Source organism: Phragmites australis, chromosome 9 (assembly GCF_958298935.1).
Source record: "Phragmites australis chromosome 9, lpPhrAust1.1, whole genome shotgun sequence".
Taxonomy (NCBI): domain Eukaryota; kingdom Viridiplantae; phylum Streptophyta; class Magnoliopsida; order Poales; family Poaceae; genus Phragmites; species Phragmites australis.
The window spans coordinates 28,608,873-28,625,254 of NC_084929.1; the positions used below are offsets into that span (position 1 = coordinate 28,608,873).

General features: G+C 39.1%; 2 protein-coding genes across 3 annotated transcripts; one reads left to right on the plus strand and one right to left on the minus strand.

Annotated features, from left to right (window-relative positions):
* Positions 1 to 823: 823 nt before the first annotated feature.
* On the plus strand, positions 824 to 2,736 carry LOC133929001 (transcription factor ILR3-like). Its single transcript, XM_062375570.1, has 5 exons — positions 824 to 1,056; positions 1,172 to 1,240; positions 1,784 to 1,861; positions 1,988 to 2,150; positions 2,248 to 2,736. The coding sequence occupies exons 1-5, from the start codon at positions 941 to 943 to the stop codon at positions 2,530 to 2,532; spliced, it is 711 nt and encodes a 236-aa protein (XP_062231554.1). The 5' UTR covers positions 824 to 940; the 3' UTR covers positions 2,533 to 2,736.
* A 968-nt stretch (positions 2,737 to 3,704) lies between these two features.
* Positions 3,705 to 11,677, minus strand: LOC133929002 (delta-1-pyrroline-5-carboxylate synthase 1-like). 2 transcript variants are annotated; one of them, XM_062375572.1, is made up of 20 exons: positions 11,337 to 11,677; positions 10,469 to 10,540; positions 10,175 to 10,381; positions 9,925 to 10,086; positions 9,526 to 9,803; positions 8,806 to 8,956; positions 8,552 to 8,716; positions 8,313 to 8,390; positions 8,109 to 8,198; positions 7,949 to 8,035; positions 7,789 to 7,875; positions 7,622 to 7,718; positions 7,422 to 7,525; positions 6,903 to 6,978; positions 6,165 to 6,315; positions 5,990 to 6,058; positions 5,766 to 5,832; positions 5,533 to 5,603; positions 4,238 to 4,317; positions 3,705 to 3,962 (listed from the first exon to the last, which is right to left on the minus strand). In XM_062375572.1, the coding sequence occupies exons 1-19, from the start codon at positions 11,394 to 11,396 to the stop codon at positions 4,239 to 4,241; spliced, it is 2,151 nt and encodes a 716-aa protein (XP_062231556.1). In that variant the 5' UTR covers positions 11,397 to 11,677; the 3' UTR covers positions 3,705 to 3,962; position 4,238. The 2 variants fall into 2 exon arrangements, with proteins under 2 accessions (XP_062231556.1, XP_062231555.1); XM_062375571.1 differs by having other exon boundaries at positions 3,705 to 3,953; positions 11,337 to 11,544.
* Positions 11,678 to 16,382: the final 4,705 nt, after the last annotated feature.

The window sequence follows — 16,382 nt, forward strand, 5'->3', positions numbered from 1 at the left end:
ATTTGCACAACACTCATTCCGCCCTTCACTGTAATTTAGTTTTTGATAGAAAGATGGTTATAAAAGTATTATTCGCATTCTCCTCAACAACCCTAGAAGAACTCGAGAACAACGCAAGACGAAGAAGTCTAGAAAAAAGAAAAGCTGCATGGGCCGTGGATTTTTGGTTTTTTCGTTTTGCTGGATAGGAACCTATTTGGAATGCAAAAATCGAAAAACGAATGAAACGGTACAGAGATCGTTCAGAGTGCCAGCAAAGTCGCCCGCGCGACATGGTGACGGCCACGCGACCCGGCTTAGCTCCACACGCCTCAAACGCTGGCCCAAACCAACCGAAATCCCATTTTCGAAGCGAACCAACTCGACACGCACCGCACCCGACTCCCCCGATTAAAATAGCGATTCCGTCGAAACCATCCGCCCGCGCGCCCGGCCAACCAAGCCACGCCCACGCCCACACGCTCGCATTCGCCCAAGCGCAGGGGCACGTATTTTATTCGCGAAAAGCCGCCCTCCGGGACGGAAGGCCGTCATGTTGCGTGTTGTTTAGATCTATTTGATAGAGATTTAGTTTAAAAAATTTTAAAGCTAAGTATTACTTAGTTTCATAAACATGTAAAGCTGTAGCTATGAGTACAATGAGGATGTTTAAGTAAATTATTTTATTTTTATTTTAATCTAAAAATAAAGGCTTTAGCTACTTTATCTTAAACTATAAATACACTACCTAATGTGAAACTAAGGATTGGAGCTCTACCATATTCTTACACGCGCCAAAAGGGTAGGCAACGGCAGTGGGGAGGCTGAGCCAGGCACACCCGCACAAGCACAACACGCGATCCCGCCCCCCCCCCCCCCAACACCACACGGCAAGGAAGAAGGCTCGTGTGTCCGCCCCGCGGCCCCCTCCGAAAGATCTTCTGCTTCTCCGGGCTAGTTGATGGCGATGAGCTGCGGGGGGCAGGACGGCGGGTGGCTGCTGGACTACGGTCTCATGGAGGAGGAGATCCAGGGAGCGGAGTTCATGTACATGGTAGACGACCCGGCCGTCTCCAGGTGAGCTTCTTCTTCTTCGTCGGTTCAAGTCTTTGATGGTCGGTTGGTTTCTTGATGGATTGGTTGTTGGCTTCTTGTTTGGTGGTGGTTGATTGGTTGTGTGGATGGTGTGCAGTGTGATACTGGGGTTCGATGCGCCCAGGAAGGAGGACGGCGTCCAGGACAACTCCGGCTCCAAGAAAAGGCAATCTTCTTTATCTTCTTTCTTCCAATTAATCCTCAACCTGCAGTTAGGCTTGTTTGCTGATTTGCATGTTAAGGGTCGTTGCGACATAAACATGCTTTGTTGGGGATTGCTTGCTTGCTACTAGTATCATCGTGCTTCGGCTTGAGTTATCCGGCCGGCATATTAACTATTTAGTACATAATTAGCTATTCTCCGATTTGGTTGAGAAGAAAGGTAGAACAAGCCGTAGTTCAGAAAGGTCAGTCCTCACATGACACTCAAAAAAGTACTAATAAAGATGCAGGATTACTTGGAGACACATATAAGAAATTAATTGACAACATCTTTCTCTAGTTAGAATCCACTTTGGTGTGCCTTGTCGATTTTTTCTTCGATTACGGCCGATTTCAGCGTACGGTCAAAGATCAGAATTAGCACAGTGTTCCTGGAAAGTGGAAACTGTCCACATCACTGATACAAGGAGCATCACAAACGTTAGGACCAATTCTATTGACCTGGAATCCATGAGCATAATTTGACGGCTTCCTCCCCTCGTAGCAGATCCCGGCCAGAGTCCAGCGCGCCACCCGGCACCAAGGCTTGCCGGGAAAAGCTCAGGCGAGACAGGCTGAACGAAAGGTATGTTTCAGAGTTCAGACTTTCGGTGGCTAATATCATCTACCAATGCTTCAACATAGACATGTTCAGCACATGTAACACTTAATATGATCATCTTGAATCAACTCCTTTGATGTGCTACTCCAGGTTCAACGAGCTCTGTGCCATTTTGGAACCCGGGAACCCACCAAAGGCTGACAAAGTCGCCATTCTAAGCGATGCTGCTCGTCTTCTGGGCCAGCTGCGTGCCGAGGCTCAGAAGCTCCGGATATCAAATGAATCACTCCAGGAATCCATCAAGAGCCTCAAGGTAATAGCCAACCACATCCTGCACCCAACTGACTCACCTGGATACCGTTTGTCTGAAGAAGAAAATTTAGAGATGAAAATGTTCAATGTGACTGCAGGCTGAGAAATCCGAGCTGCGAGACGAGAAGACGAGATTGAAGGCCGAGAGGGAGAGGCTGGAGCAGATGCTCAAGGGCGTCAGCGCAGCAGCTGCTCCGGTGCCGTTCGTTCCACACCCCAGCGCAGCCACTGTGGCACCGTCGTTCCACCCGGCGGCGTTTGCTCAGACTGGCAAGTACGTCCCGTACGCCAGCTACCCGCCGCCGGCTGCGTTCTGGCAGTGGATACCGCCGACGTCCCTCGACACGTCCAAGGACCCCGTGCACTGGCCGCCGGTCGCGTAATTAGATGATCATGGCTTTATTGGTCGATGATGTAATAGAATGTATTGATCTTGCTTGTTGGTTTAGAAGATTGACCAAAGCATGCCTGAAGAAAAACTTCAGGTGCTGATTGTGTAGCAGTTTTTATGCTTGTGTCGTGGATAATGATCAAGAGTGACTGGAAATACTAAAATTCAGGTGATCATTGCCGATTGGAGAAGTCTATGTAAGGGCGTCTTCAACTGACTTTCTAAATTTCGCTTCCTATTTCTCCATACAGATATTCTTTTCAAAAGATATCCTCTCTATTTTTCCATATGTTTCAACCGATTTCTTAAATCTCGCTTTAAATTTCACTCATCTATATTTTATTCTTAAATCTCGCTCACTCACCTATATTTTTATTAGTATTTTATAAATAAAAAATATTTGTAATGATTATATTTTCAATGGCTAAATTTTGTATACGTTTGAATTCAAATTAAATTTAAAAAATAATATCACATAAAATGATAAAAATGTATATAAATAGAGTATTATAAAGGAACTCACTTTTTCACCATATAATCTAGAGCTAGAAATAATTTTAGAAATTAATCCATCACATTATAAAAATATTAGTAAATTTTTCCATATTTTTCAGAATTTATTTAAGACCCTAACAATTATTACAAGTTATAAAAGTAGCATTCTTTGATGAATTTTAATTTAAATTCTACATCGGTTGTTTAGGTGAATACAATTAGATAGGTTACACATGGATTATGGACCACATATAAAAATTTTATTGATTTTTAGAGTAATAGAAGTTCAATATTTTGAATAGAGCATATGAGAAGGAATAGTACACGAGGCTCAATGTTGAAGTAGGGAGGTGATATAATTAAATCAGAATATGGGGTTGCAATGGCAACAACCTTAGCATACTACCTCTACTCAGAAATAAGCGTTGCTTGAATATCATGGTTTTTCAACACAACTTCTGTATTTCTTCCAAAGAAAACCTTGAAACAATTTCTATTGCGATATCTTTGCGAATCCTAATAAATTATAATGTTATGTAAACATTTTCAGAGGCACCTATACATACTATTTTTACATTTGTATACTATCAATCTAGGTGTTCATAAAGATACTGTCATCAAAGTAGAGTGTACAATAGCTGAATTGCATGAACTTTGGAACAAGAGGTTGTGCCTTGCAGGGGCAGATACTGCTGAATCACTGGTTTCAATCAACACATTGTTTCGGTACATCAGTGCTCTTACTCTCAGCACTGCTTTACTTTATTGTAACATTGGGAAAGTGGGGCCTCCAAGCTCATACAAAATGACCTACCAAGACGCCGCAATAAGATTGTTTCTACACAATAATGGAACAACGCAATCAATGGATTCACCGTCCTCAAATCTTGAAAAGATTCACCGTCCTTTGCTCCTTGTCTGATGAAACTACCAAAAGTCACAGGATAAATACAGAATCCTAATCAAGCCAAAAAGCAATAACCTGCATAGTTGCTTAAGACGAGTTCACTTTTACCCCCTCTACCATTTAACAATACGTAACAGAACTTTATACAACATCCTAAATTAACCAAACTTGCAAATAGATACTTCAGTTGATTAAATTTGAATAGTTCCAGGCAAATGAATAGGTAAACGTTACAGATACAAAAATCTTAAGAATGAATACACAGGTTCAGAAGCAAAGTAAATGCATTGCTTGCCTCATTGCAAAGGAAGAATCTTATGGGTGTATGCAACGTCCTTGTCACAATTCACCACTTGCCCACTCCCTCGTAAGATCCTACAGATTAAATTTGATCATCCAAAATATCAGCAAAATCTTAATACATTACTTGTAATAGAAAAAGGCAGAGGGATCATGTACCAACAGGACAATTTTAGTTTCGAGGCACAGCTCTTTTACTATACATGAAGCTGCTTGTTTGATTGAAAGGCTAACTTTTAGATGTATGATAATTGACTAGAGTCCTCCGTTGACCGTACATAACCTGAGGTATTAATGATGGTGGTTTCTTGCTGTAGTTTTCCCAAGAATTGCAATGCGACCGAAACATGCTATGTTAATAGAGTTAAAATGACAAGCCACGTGTTCTTGATTCTGGACCATAGCTAGGATGAAAATGGAATGCCACATTCGATGTTTTTAATAGATCATTTAGTATACATAGGTCTAGAATTATCAGTGCAATCCCTCAATGAAAAATCCACTAAACAGTCTACAAAATGGCACCAACAAATAGACAAGGATGGGCGAGTTGGGATTACAAACCGAACACAACAAATCGTATTTTTTAAAGATGATTATTACCCTCTACTAGCCATTTTGATCGGTCGTATTTTTCTGTCTGCAACCCCCCAGGCCCCTACCACGTACAAGACAATAATTTCGAAAATCCAGCTATTCAATTGCACACATTTTTTACATTCTTCACTTATTCTAGAACTGACTGATCACAATAACATACATTAACTAAACTTTTCAACGCTAAGTTCTAGGCCTTTACTGTCCAAAAGCCAGGAATTGTCACAATTTAGTATGCTGAGCTTTCAGCCCGGGAACAATTCCTAGGTCAATTAAAGATCAAATGTAGGAACCTCTCTTTTAAAAACAAACAATGTGGAGCGCCTTGTGAAGTGAAAAGATGTAAACCCAACAAGTGCTCTCCGAACCAAGCTAGATAGTCTCCTATCAGCAATTGACTAATAAGGGGAACCAACAAGTCGGGTTGGGAATTTTTCGTTGAAATCATCCCACCAATACAATGTAGCAGCCTTCCACCAGTCAATACACTAGGCACAAGTCTGCATTTTAAACAGAACTTCCTAAACTAATCACAATATATCTCTCTCTTTTGCACCTTCGATAATAGTCTCCAATAACAGAATGTAAAAGTGAAGCCAACATACACGGTTGCAGAGTTATTAGTAGGCAATAGGGGATCATGGAACAGAAGAATAATTTAAGGACAGTGATTGTATGAATAAGCCCACATACCATCTTGTCGTTAAGAGACCTTCAACACCGACAGGTCCGCGGGCATGTATGCGCCCTGTACTTATGCCAACCTATTCAAGAAATTCGAAATTGTTCAAAGACAAAAGAAAAAAATGGTTATAATCACCAAGACAGCATACAGAGCAACTTATGCCATCCTACTCGAGATATTCCCAATGGATCAAAAGATGGAAAACTATCACTAAAAATGCATTAAAAAAAATTGGAAGTACCTCAGCACCCAGTCCAAAACGAGCCCCATCAGAGAACCGTGTACTAGCATTATGGAATACAGCAGCACTGTTGTAATTATAGAAGTAAAATATAGCACTTGTTAGTTATGTAACAGTCATTGAATACGTGAACAAAGAACTTTTTACACAACAATAGCAAAAATAAAGTATCTGTTATCACTAATTGCATAAGAGCAAAAGGGGGGTGCTGATGTGAAAAATACCTATCAACTTGACGCAGAAAAGTTTGTGCTACTTTATCATCTGTAGTGACAATGCAATCTGTATGTGCACTGAAAAGAGAAGAGAAAGCAGACAAAAAAAAGTTACGATGAATATCAGTTTCCTGGGGTTCAATAATTTAAGAGGGAGAACGACCACAGAACAACTTTTAGGTACCTTCCATAACGATGTATGTGATCAATTGCTGCATGTACATCATCAACAAACTCAACTGTGCAGGCCATAGAGCTATACTCGTGATGAAATGAAGCTGCATTTGGAAGGCCCAGTACTTCATGCGCAATAGGCCCACCATAAACATGAACTCCTGCAATACAGCATTTTTTCTGGATCATTGCATGAATGTAGATATTGGACAAGCCTTCATATGCCTTAAGTGGAATGTAAAGGTTACCAGGGCTCTATACAACATGATGCATCCAAAATGTAAAGCATTTTCCGTACAAGATATTGAAACATTTACTAACAACAACACTAACATCTAAAGAGTTGCATATATTACTTGTGCTGCTTCAGGCATTGCAGTGTTTCCCCCCCAAATACACTCGTTTTTAATGTACTAACTAGATCGTAAATGACGAGTTCGTTTTCGCACAATCTTAACAGAAGTATATTACGACAATTGGAAAAGATTCTTCAGTACCCCTAGCTTGATTCCACATCACAACACAATGCATAACAATGCCAAAGTAGCTATTATTCTATCCATATTTAGGATAGACATGAGGCATATGAAGCAACAAGGAGCCTACAGGCTCAGCGCAATCACAACACAATGCAGAACAACAATGCCAAAATAGCAATTATTCTCTCCTTATTTAGGCTACACACTAGGTGTATGAAGCAATGAGGAGCCATTATAGTACACAGGTTCAGCGCGGGTAGAAGTCAAACCTTCTGTTTTGAGTGTTAGCAGTATGTCATCAAGACCTGGAGCCTTCATAAGATATTTATGAACAAGTAATGTCTCCTGCAGAAAATAAAGCCAAAGTTTGTTACTTATTTGAAATATATGTAATGGTCTCCAGATGTTTGAAAAGTAACAACATCACAGGAGTTATGCTGAAAATATCATAAGAACTACCAAGATGTTCTTGCAAAGAAAAGGGTGAGTTACAGGGAATCAACATTGCAGTACGAAAATTTTTAGTAATATACAAAGTTAAAAACTTTGAAATACAAAGTTTAATGAACTAAAGATTGTATGTGCATATATGATAATTTGCCAAAAACTGATTTTTTAAAAATAAAATAAAAATTAAAAAAATGGAGGGACAATGACTCTAAAGTTGTCTACGTGAATGAAGGTTATTTGCTTGGTTCTTTTGAATGAACGAAGCACCATGAACTTACTTACACTTGAAGCTGACAGAGAAATGCAACAATATACACTGTACCAAATTAGACAAATACCATTGCATTGCAGGCTGCTGGGTAATCAATCTTGGAATCTATCACAATCTGTTTTGCCATATCCATGTCAGCTGATTTGTCGATGTATACATGACAGACACCATCTGCAGAAGAAAAAAAAATGCAAATCAAGCAACAGGCAACATTTAAAATTGCAGTGAACCGTTGGAAACAAAAAACAATGTTGAAAGATAACTTACCTGCATGGCCAAGAACAGGAATCTTTGTTGACGCCTTGATTTGAGAAACCAGCTTATTGCTGCCTCTTGGAATGACAAGATCAATGACATCATCAAGCTGTACAGCGTATTATGAGTTTAGGCATATAGGTAGAGACATTATTTTTGTAACCCTTTTGCATGCTCACCTTTAGCAAATCAGCAATTTCATCTCTACTTGTAACAAGGCCAATAAGTTTTTCACCAACATTGTCAGGAATGGCACCAATTATAACCTAAAAGACAACAAAGTAATATCTTTATGGACACCCATGTTAAAAACATATAATGTTAATAGTAAGAAAATACCTTATGCAATATTGCGTTTGATCTCATAGCTTCTTTTCCACCTTTAAGGAGAAGACCATTGCCACTTCGAATTGCTAAAGATGCAATCTACAGAATGACATCCAAGCTTAAAGCTAGTGTCTTAATATACTGCCTTTGTAAATTATCATAAAAAAAATACCTGGACCAAGGCATCAGGCCGAGACTCGAAAACAATCAAGAGCACACCCAAAGGGCAAGATGTTTTCTCGAGAACTAAATTTTCAGCAACCTGAAAAGGTACTCTTTTGGTTAAAATACTTATAGAAGTAATATCTATAATTTAAAAAAATGGAAAATTCATTTGTAAGAGAGTTTAAAAGCGTAGTGTTCTATAAGTGCTCACCTCCATTCTTTTGAGTATCTGGTTAATGGGGTCTTCCATATTTGCAAGAGTGCGGATTGATTTTGCGAGGCTTGCTATCTAAACAGTGATGAAATACAAGCGGAATCAGATGACAAACAGTATCGAGAAAGGAAAAAATGTGCCACATATACAAAAAAAATCAAAGTAGTTCATAAGGAACATGAAATCCCAGTCCAATTGCAGTTATTAACATATGCTAAAATATGTACAGGGCCTACCTTTCCTGGTTTCATGGTCAACCTAGCAACCAAAGACTTCTCATATCCAGCATCTTGTGCTGCAGCTACATCAGCTTCATTCTCAGTTCTAATTAAAACCTCACTTGCCTCTAAAGCATCTGCAACGTCAAGCAATATTTTCTTGCGCTCATCTGATGACAAATTCTGTTTCAGATGTCCATAGAATTAGTATAAACAATGCAGCAAAAATAGTGGGTTAAAAGTAGTTTGTATCTTATTTTGGGATAAAATACCTGCAGACGCCTTGAACATTCTCTTGCAGCAACAGCCATCTCACGAGCAGTAACATCTTTGGATGGTTCCCACAAACTTGCATCCTTATGAAAGAGTGTACCAATTTTCTCTCCACGGAGAACATTAACAATGCTCTGAGATGCAAATCCACTTCAAGGATAGTAACAAAGTTAACATCTTAACCATTCATGGAAGAGATAAACATAGCTGCAACATATGGACTTAACTGCTGATTCTATCAAGGTGACAAATGAAATTTACTATCACAAGATTACTATTTGGGTTTGAGCTCCAACACAGGTATCAAACAAAAAAGCACAATCAAGTTTCCTTAATTCAAAAGAAAAAAAATTGCCACGTACTGAAGCATTGAACATCAAAGCAAAGATTCAGCATAACTTGTGAGTGCATGGCATGTCTGAAAAGCATATCCTTCTTTTTGACTATTGGACTTCACAGTTCACACCAATTCAGGACACATGAGTCAAATTGTAGGCCTAACTGCCTAAGACTACTTCATTAAGGCGAAACCTTTTAACATTACTAATAAATCTGAAAGCATAACCGTATTGAACCGAATCAGTTCCTACCAGATGTTTTCTGTATTACTAGTTGCATATGACAAGGAAATTTGATACTATAGATCTATGGGAGTATATAAATGAGCAATGATGGACAGTTGTAATTCTTTTGCTAAGAGAGGCAAATGATTTCCTTACCTTGTAATAACAACAGGCGTGCCACTAGTTGAAGCCACAATAGCAGCCTGCACTTTAGCTGTCATACCTCCTCTACCCACACGCGACTTGTCCCCAAAAGTAATTTCATTGTGATGCTTCTCTTTAATGTAGGTATGTATGATATTTGATTGAGGGTCACTTGGTGGACCATTGTAGAGCCCATCGACATCACTGAGTAGAACAAGGAGATCAGCTTTGAGTTCTATCGCCAGCAGACCTGCTAAACTGTCATTATCCCAAAATATACCAGATGAATCCTGCAAAAAAATTGTTGGTGAACATCAAGTGCATAAGTACTAGCACAATATCACACTTATAAAGAAGTGTCACACAGAAAGACTATGGTCCATAAAAGGTACTGCATGACACAACACGCACCTCATATGGAGCCTTTCTCGTGCTGACGGCATCATTTTCATTAAATACTGGTATAACTTTAAGATCTAACAGTGACTCAACAGTTTCACAGAGCCTTTCCCGGAAGTCTGAATTTTTGAAATCACTGTCAGTCACAAGAAGTTGAGATGAGGACACATCCAGCTGCATCACAAGAAGTTTGGCATTAGAAACAGATGGACAAGGTACCGATTTTTTTCAATACATTTCAATGCCAGGCTAACGAACACACTTGGGTAAATAACATATCATAAAGAGCCATTAGGCCACTCTGACCAACGGCTGCACAAGCCTTTCCATCCAGCTCCATCTGTGGCTTTTGCAGATCAGCGAAGCTGCTATTAACAAGCTTCCGGTACTTGAGCCTCTGTCTCCCCACGCCAACAGCACCCGAGGTGACCATAATCACCTCATATCCTTGAGCGTTCAGTTCCTTCACCTGCATACCCACATGTTTCTCTAAGCATATGCAAACTGACTTAACACTGCTTAGTAACCTTACGAAAGTTCAGGTTATAATTGTTACCTGCTCGCACAGAGCCCCAAGCCTGCCCAAAGCAATTCTCCCATCATGTCTAGTGACAACTGCAGTGCCCACCTGCCATGCAAGACAGGCATCAGTTGCAAAGAACCCAAATATGGAGATCCAGACTGATTCCTCAGACCAATTGGTACTTCCCAAAAGTTGCCAACTTTGTGGTGAGACTGCACACGAGTGCTTGCCTTCTACAAATGCTTAGCTCAAAAAAAACCACGTTTCCTTCCTTTTTTTAGACCACCATGTTTCCTTCCTTTTTTTTAGACCACCATGTTTCCTTCCTTTTTTTTAGACCACCATGTTTCCTTCCTTTTGCCCGTTCAATTCATAGGCTAATCCAGCTCCCAAAATTCCCCACAAAAAAGGAGAAAAATACAGAGGATTCCAACAGGGTGTATTATTACATATGAAAAGCATCCACAAACTGGCGACAGCGTTCGGATATGATGACTTCTCTACGTATTTCTCATCTGATAGAAATCGTCACAAACCACACAGATTGCGACTCCTAAACACAACACAGAGGAGTCAACGAACATGGCGATACGTATTGGGATTTGGGAACTTCGCCATCAACCACCCACATCACCTCAAGTCCAAGTGATAAAAGACAAATCTAAAACCCAAACAAAACCCTCCTGCCTCACCACTCGTCCAGACGAAGAGAACCCAAATCAAGCACGGCTACTCTGAAAATTATTCGCGCTACGATCCAAAAAAAAAAACACGATTGAATAATGCAGCAGAACATGAACAGCACAATGCAAACAGCACCGCGCAAAACGCGCACGAATCCACAAAGGAGTTAGATCTATCAGGCCAACCCGCGGCGGCAACCGGATGATTCGTGAATCACCTTGATGATGATGCGCTTCACGTCCTTCATGAAGCTCCGGGCCCGGTCAGCGGTCGCCATGGTCACCGGCGACGCTTCTCGACTCGCCGCCGCTCCTTGTACTCCTCCTCCCTCTCCAAATCGACCTCTCCCTCTCTTATCCGCTTTTGTTTTTACGGGGGAGTTGTCTCTCGTCGCCTCGCCGCTGCAATCTCGAGCGGAGCGGAGGAGAGGAGAGGGGTTTTGAAGTCGTGGTGGGATGGGTTGGTAGATCCTCTGCGGCGCCGGGTTTATCTCTTGCGCCCTGACGGCTCGTCGGCTAACGCTGGCCGTCTGACCTGCGCAGATTGGTTCTGTTGGGCAGGTTTGTGCGCCAGGATTGCGATGGAGTTGTACGGTGGGAACGGTTTCGTTGCAAGATTTTACAACTATAAAAACATTCATTTTATCCTAAATATTTTACCGACGAATTAAATCTCACTCTCTATATCCTATTTATCTATATTTTATTTATAACGGTTAATTTTTTTTAAACTATTTTTTTTCTTTGTAATGGCTATAATTTCAACTCTAACTAGTATTTTATCAAATAACTAAAGTGTGACAGTAGCAGCACACACTAAACACTAAACTTTCTTATGTAATTTAGGGTTATCGATAATTTTATAAATTAGTATATTAGTTTAGATGAATATTCATGAATTTTTTCTAATTTTTGGGAATTAACTTTATGTCAAAAAATTGAAGCAAAGTAAAAAGTAGTTAAATTTGTGGAATTTTTATTTAAAAATTGTAAGATATTTTTAGTTGGATCCAGTTAAAATGGGCTATCTATTATTTATTCTATTAGTAAAAAAATTGACATGAGTTTAGGAGCTCTGTAAAAATCACTTTTGTGAATTTATGAAAGAGAAAAGAATGAATAGAGTTTTGAAGCAAAATGCAAGCTTATTCTGCTGGAACAAGGAGCAGGTGCAGTCAGTGTGCGGGAACATGGCATGGAGGCGAATCACGAGTCGAACAGAGTAGTTAAATTTGGTGCGGTTTTCTAACTAGATAGCAGTGCTATAGAGATAATTAGTGCAATTTCTATTTTGCTGAAGTACGGTTTTCACAAAAAATAGTTAAATATAGCTATGGTAAATTAGATAGTTATCCTACTAGAGATACTTAAAAACACATTTAAATCTTTGATCAAGATGAAGATGGATAGACATTTGGTTGGACAAGAAAAAGTTTTGCTATCAACAGAGAGCCGATTCAGTTGCCAACACGAGGTTTTGCGAAAAAAGACTATTGCTAGGCAAAAACTCCTCTTGGAACAGACCCCAAAGTACTCCTATTCAATTTGTTTAAGGTCTCGTGTAGAAGTTCGCACACACACAAAAAAGAGAGAGAGAGAGAGCCGCTGCAAACGCGCCGTTCTGCATGTTCTCGGACCTGCACCATTCACATGCCACGTACGGAGTACCGAGAAGTGGATTTTGTGCGTATATTTATTTGGGTTTGTACGCTGTGCATTTAAAAAAAAATATCAAAGAAATTGCAGGTGAAGAATAAGTAGAACAAAAAATATAAAATAATAGTATGATTGTAAGCGTGCTGTAAAAGGATAAAAGGAACGAACTTAAATCGCAAACGATGGATACAAATTGTGTCTTTTCTATACAGCGCACCATGTCACTGTTTTGTGCACAAAAGTTTTTAATATGTATATGTGCGTGTACGGTTGTGCTCTGCTGCGTAATTAGCACCTCACAGTAGGTTCACAAAACCGTTGAAAACCAAGCAAAATTCATAATATTAGGTCAATTCAGTCCGCACCATATTTTAAATTTAATCAGTTTTTAAATTTGAATTAAAAATAATAATAATAAATTACAATAAATATAAAAATACTAGAGATAATTCTTTATGTGAATTTTTTTCAAAAATAATGTCGTTTGCATCATATTTCATACAGGGAAGTTTGAAAAAAAACATGTTAAAATAGGTCGTATAAACATAATAATTTAGCCCATCACATTAAGAAAAAGCTTAACATGCAAACACATATTTTTTTATAGGAGTATCTTAAAAATATATTTAAAATTAGTTTCACTTAATTTAGAGGTTTATTAATTTCTCCATATTTTTTACAAAGTTTACAAATATAAAGTGAACATGTTAAGAAATAACATTGTAATTAACAATTTCATGTCTATCATTATTTTTTCTACATAAAGCATAGTATAAGTAAACTAATAAAAGTGGTTTTTACTAAATTTAGAGGTGTGATGAGTTAGTTATAAATTAATCTAGTTGCAACATATTTACATAATTATGCATGTTACAATAATTATTTCATGAGTTCATGTATTTTTTTTAAAAAGATATAGTATCATATAAGAAGACTAACAAAATTGGTTTCATGATTTTTGGATTAGCAAAGAATTAACTATACATTTAACTAGGTTTAGCAAATATATTTTCTCTTAGAAAATATTCATTTTTATAAGTATAAATACTTTTATCGTGTAGATCATGTTACAATAAAAATCAAAAAATTTATTTCACTTGATTTGAAGCTTACATGGATTAGTTATTGATTTTACAAGGTTAAGCTTTTTTGGTTTTTTTTGTTGAACTTCGCTGAAATTCAAGAAATGCATTCGGTAAATTGGGAAATTCAACCGGTTTTCGACTAATTCGTTAAAAGTTCGTTTAATGCAGAAAATTTGATCGATTAATTTTGGATACAATTCGATCTGTTTTTGATTGAATTCGAGCGGTTATCAAATGTCGATTCAGCCAGATTTTGCCTCCTATTTACAGATTTGACCGAGTGAATTTGACTGAATTATCATCAAATTTTGAGCGATTCTCCGTATTTCATGAATTTTGGAAATTCACTAGGGGCGGTTTCAACTCTCAAATGATTTTGTTAACCCTGTCTCGCAACTGCTGCCAACGAGAGCAGCAACGTGCTCCGCGTTGTGTTTGATTTTGTTTTTCTCCTTTTCGTGTTTGCATCATGTTTCAAACTTTCTACTATTAATGCAACCATGCACCTGTTCCAGCATATCTACATTTGTGAATTTTTAGATGGTTTTTATAAACATGCAGGCGCATAAATCAACTTATGGTTGCGTAGGCAGGTAATTTTATAACCACTTTATAGTTTCTAAGATTGAATGAATGATCCATCTACAACATGGAATATATGGTATCGCAATGGACGGTGCAGGTGGCACCAATGATTTGGTCACGGTCGCTCGCGGTCGCACATGGTCCGTCTCGTTTTGGTTTTCGCTGCCATGGCGAGTTGAGAACTGAGCCTGAGCCGCTCGTGGGCTGCCTCGGCGTGGGATTGTGGCGCACGCGACGCGACGCGACAAACGCCCCTTCGGCGCCTGATCCGGCGGAGGTGGATGGGATCAGCGCTCATCAGGCGGCGCTCACATGCACGGCGCCGTCCGCGTTTGGCGCTTCTTGGCAACGCGCGACAAACATGCCACGGAACAAAAATCGTCTGGAACACTTGGCGGCGGCAGCGCGTTGCCCGGCGAGCGCGACCTTTAGGTCCTGTTTGTTTCAGCTTCGGATTCTGGCTTTCAGCTTTTATAATCCGAAGCTGAAACAAACAAGCAGCTTTTGGTTAGTTTTTTAAAATCTGCTGGTTGGATTGTGAGAATCTGAGAAGCTGGTTTTTCTCAGCTTTTGATAGATTATGAAAGTCCATTTACTAAACTGTCCATTAAATTTTTTTAGAATCTACAATCTAAAAGCTTTTAACAACCCAGCTTTTAACAATCCAGCTTTTATAAGCTGCTTTTCAGAATCCCTAGCTGAAACAAACAAGCCCTTATTAGTCCGCGTCAGAATCTGAGCTAGGCTTGATTCGCAAAAAAGAAGAGTCCCAGCTAGGTGCAGGTAGGCACCGGTGTCTATGGGAGAGATGTCCACGGCCTATAAACTCTGAACTTGGATACAGGCGTGAGATCTGTTCACCCAGAGTCAGGTTCTGAAAACCTGGGTGCCTTAATGTTGCAGAGTTCAAGCCTTCGGGTCAGATCCATCTTTCACGATCTTTTTGGAACCCAGCCACCAAAAAGTTGGTGAGTTTGTTCAACCTCGCCAAAAACGGCATGCGGTTGATGACAGGTACAGTATTTGGGCTATTTGTCTCAAGGAGACCAGGAGCTAGAGGGATTTTTTTATTTTATATTTTTAAAATCTAAAATTTATAAAAGTAGGTATATGTTTTGAAAATCGCCCATATATGCTCATGTGGCCCATGAGAAATGTGACAAGAAACTGTCACACTTTGGACGATAAATTTAAAAATTAAAAAATCATGTTGTATTACTCTCAAATTTTAAAACATTATCAAAATAGTCATAAATTTTTTTAAAATTTTTTTATGATGTATAGGATACTATGATCTAGCTCTATAAAAGATTTTAGATAAAAATATGATATGTACAATGAGAAAAAAGATAATTTTGTTATACAATATAACAAAATTGTCTTTTTTTTTCTCATGGTACTGGTAATTGTTTGAGTTGAAAGTTTTTGGAGATCTAGATTATGACATCCTCTACACTATTCATTTTTTATAGAACTTTTTATAACTACTCTCATAGTGTTTTGAATTTTGAAAGCATTGAAATGCTGTATTTTTATTTTTTTAACCTCTCACCTCTTGGGCATGTTTATTTTTTAAAAAACTTGTCATCCAGTGAAAGGTGACGAACACATATCACCATTCCAACTGATGATATTAGTCTAGACGTAGGATTTTTCAAAACAGACAATAATTTTCCAATTTTTCGATTTAAGAAATATAAAAAAATCGAGCGAACGGTGGCATGTATCGGGCTCACAGATGGCCCAACAGTCCAGCAACCCAACAGGCCCCTGACGGCCCATAATTTTTATGTTTTAGGCTCTTAGTTTAGTTTACTTTGAAGCCCACGGCCTACAACGCCGTCGTGGCCAAGCCCACGCCCCCCCGCGCACGCGGCACGGCAGCCCCCCGCGGCAAGCAAACGAGGAGACGACACAAAACGCGGCTGCGGCCTGCGG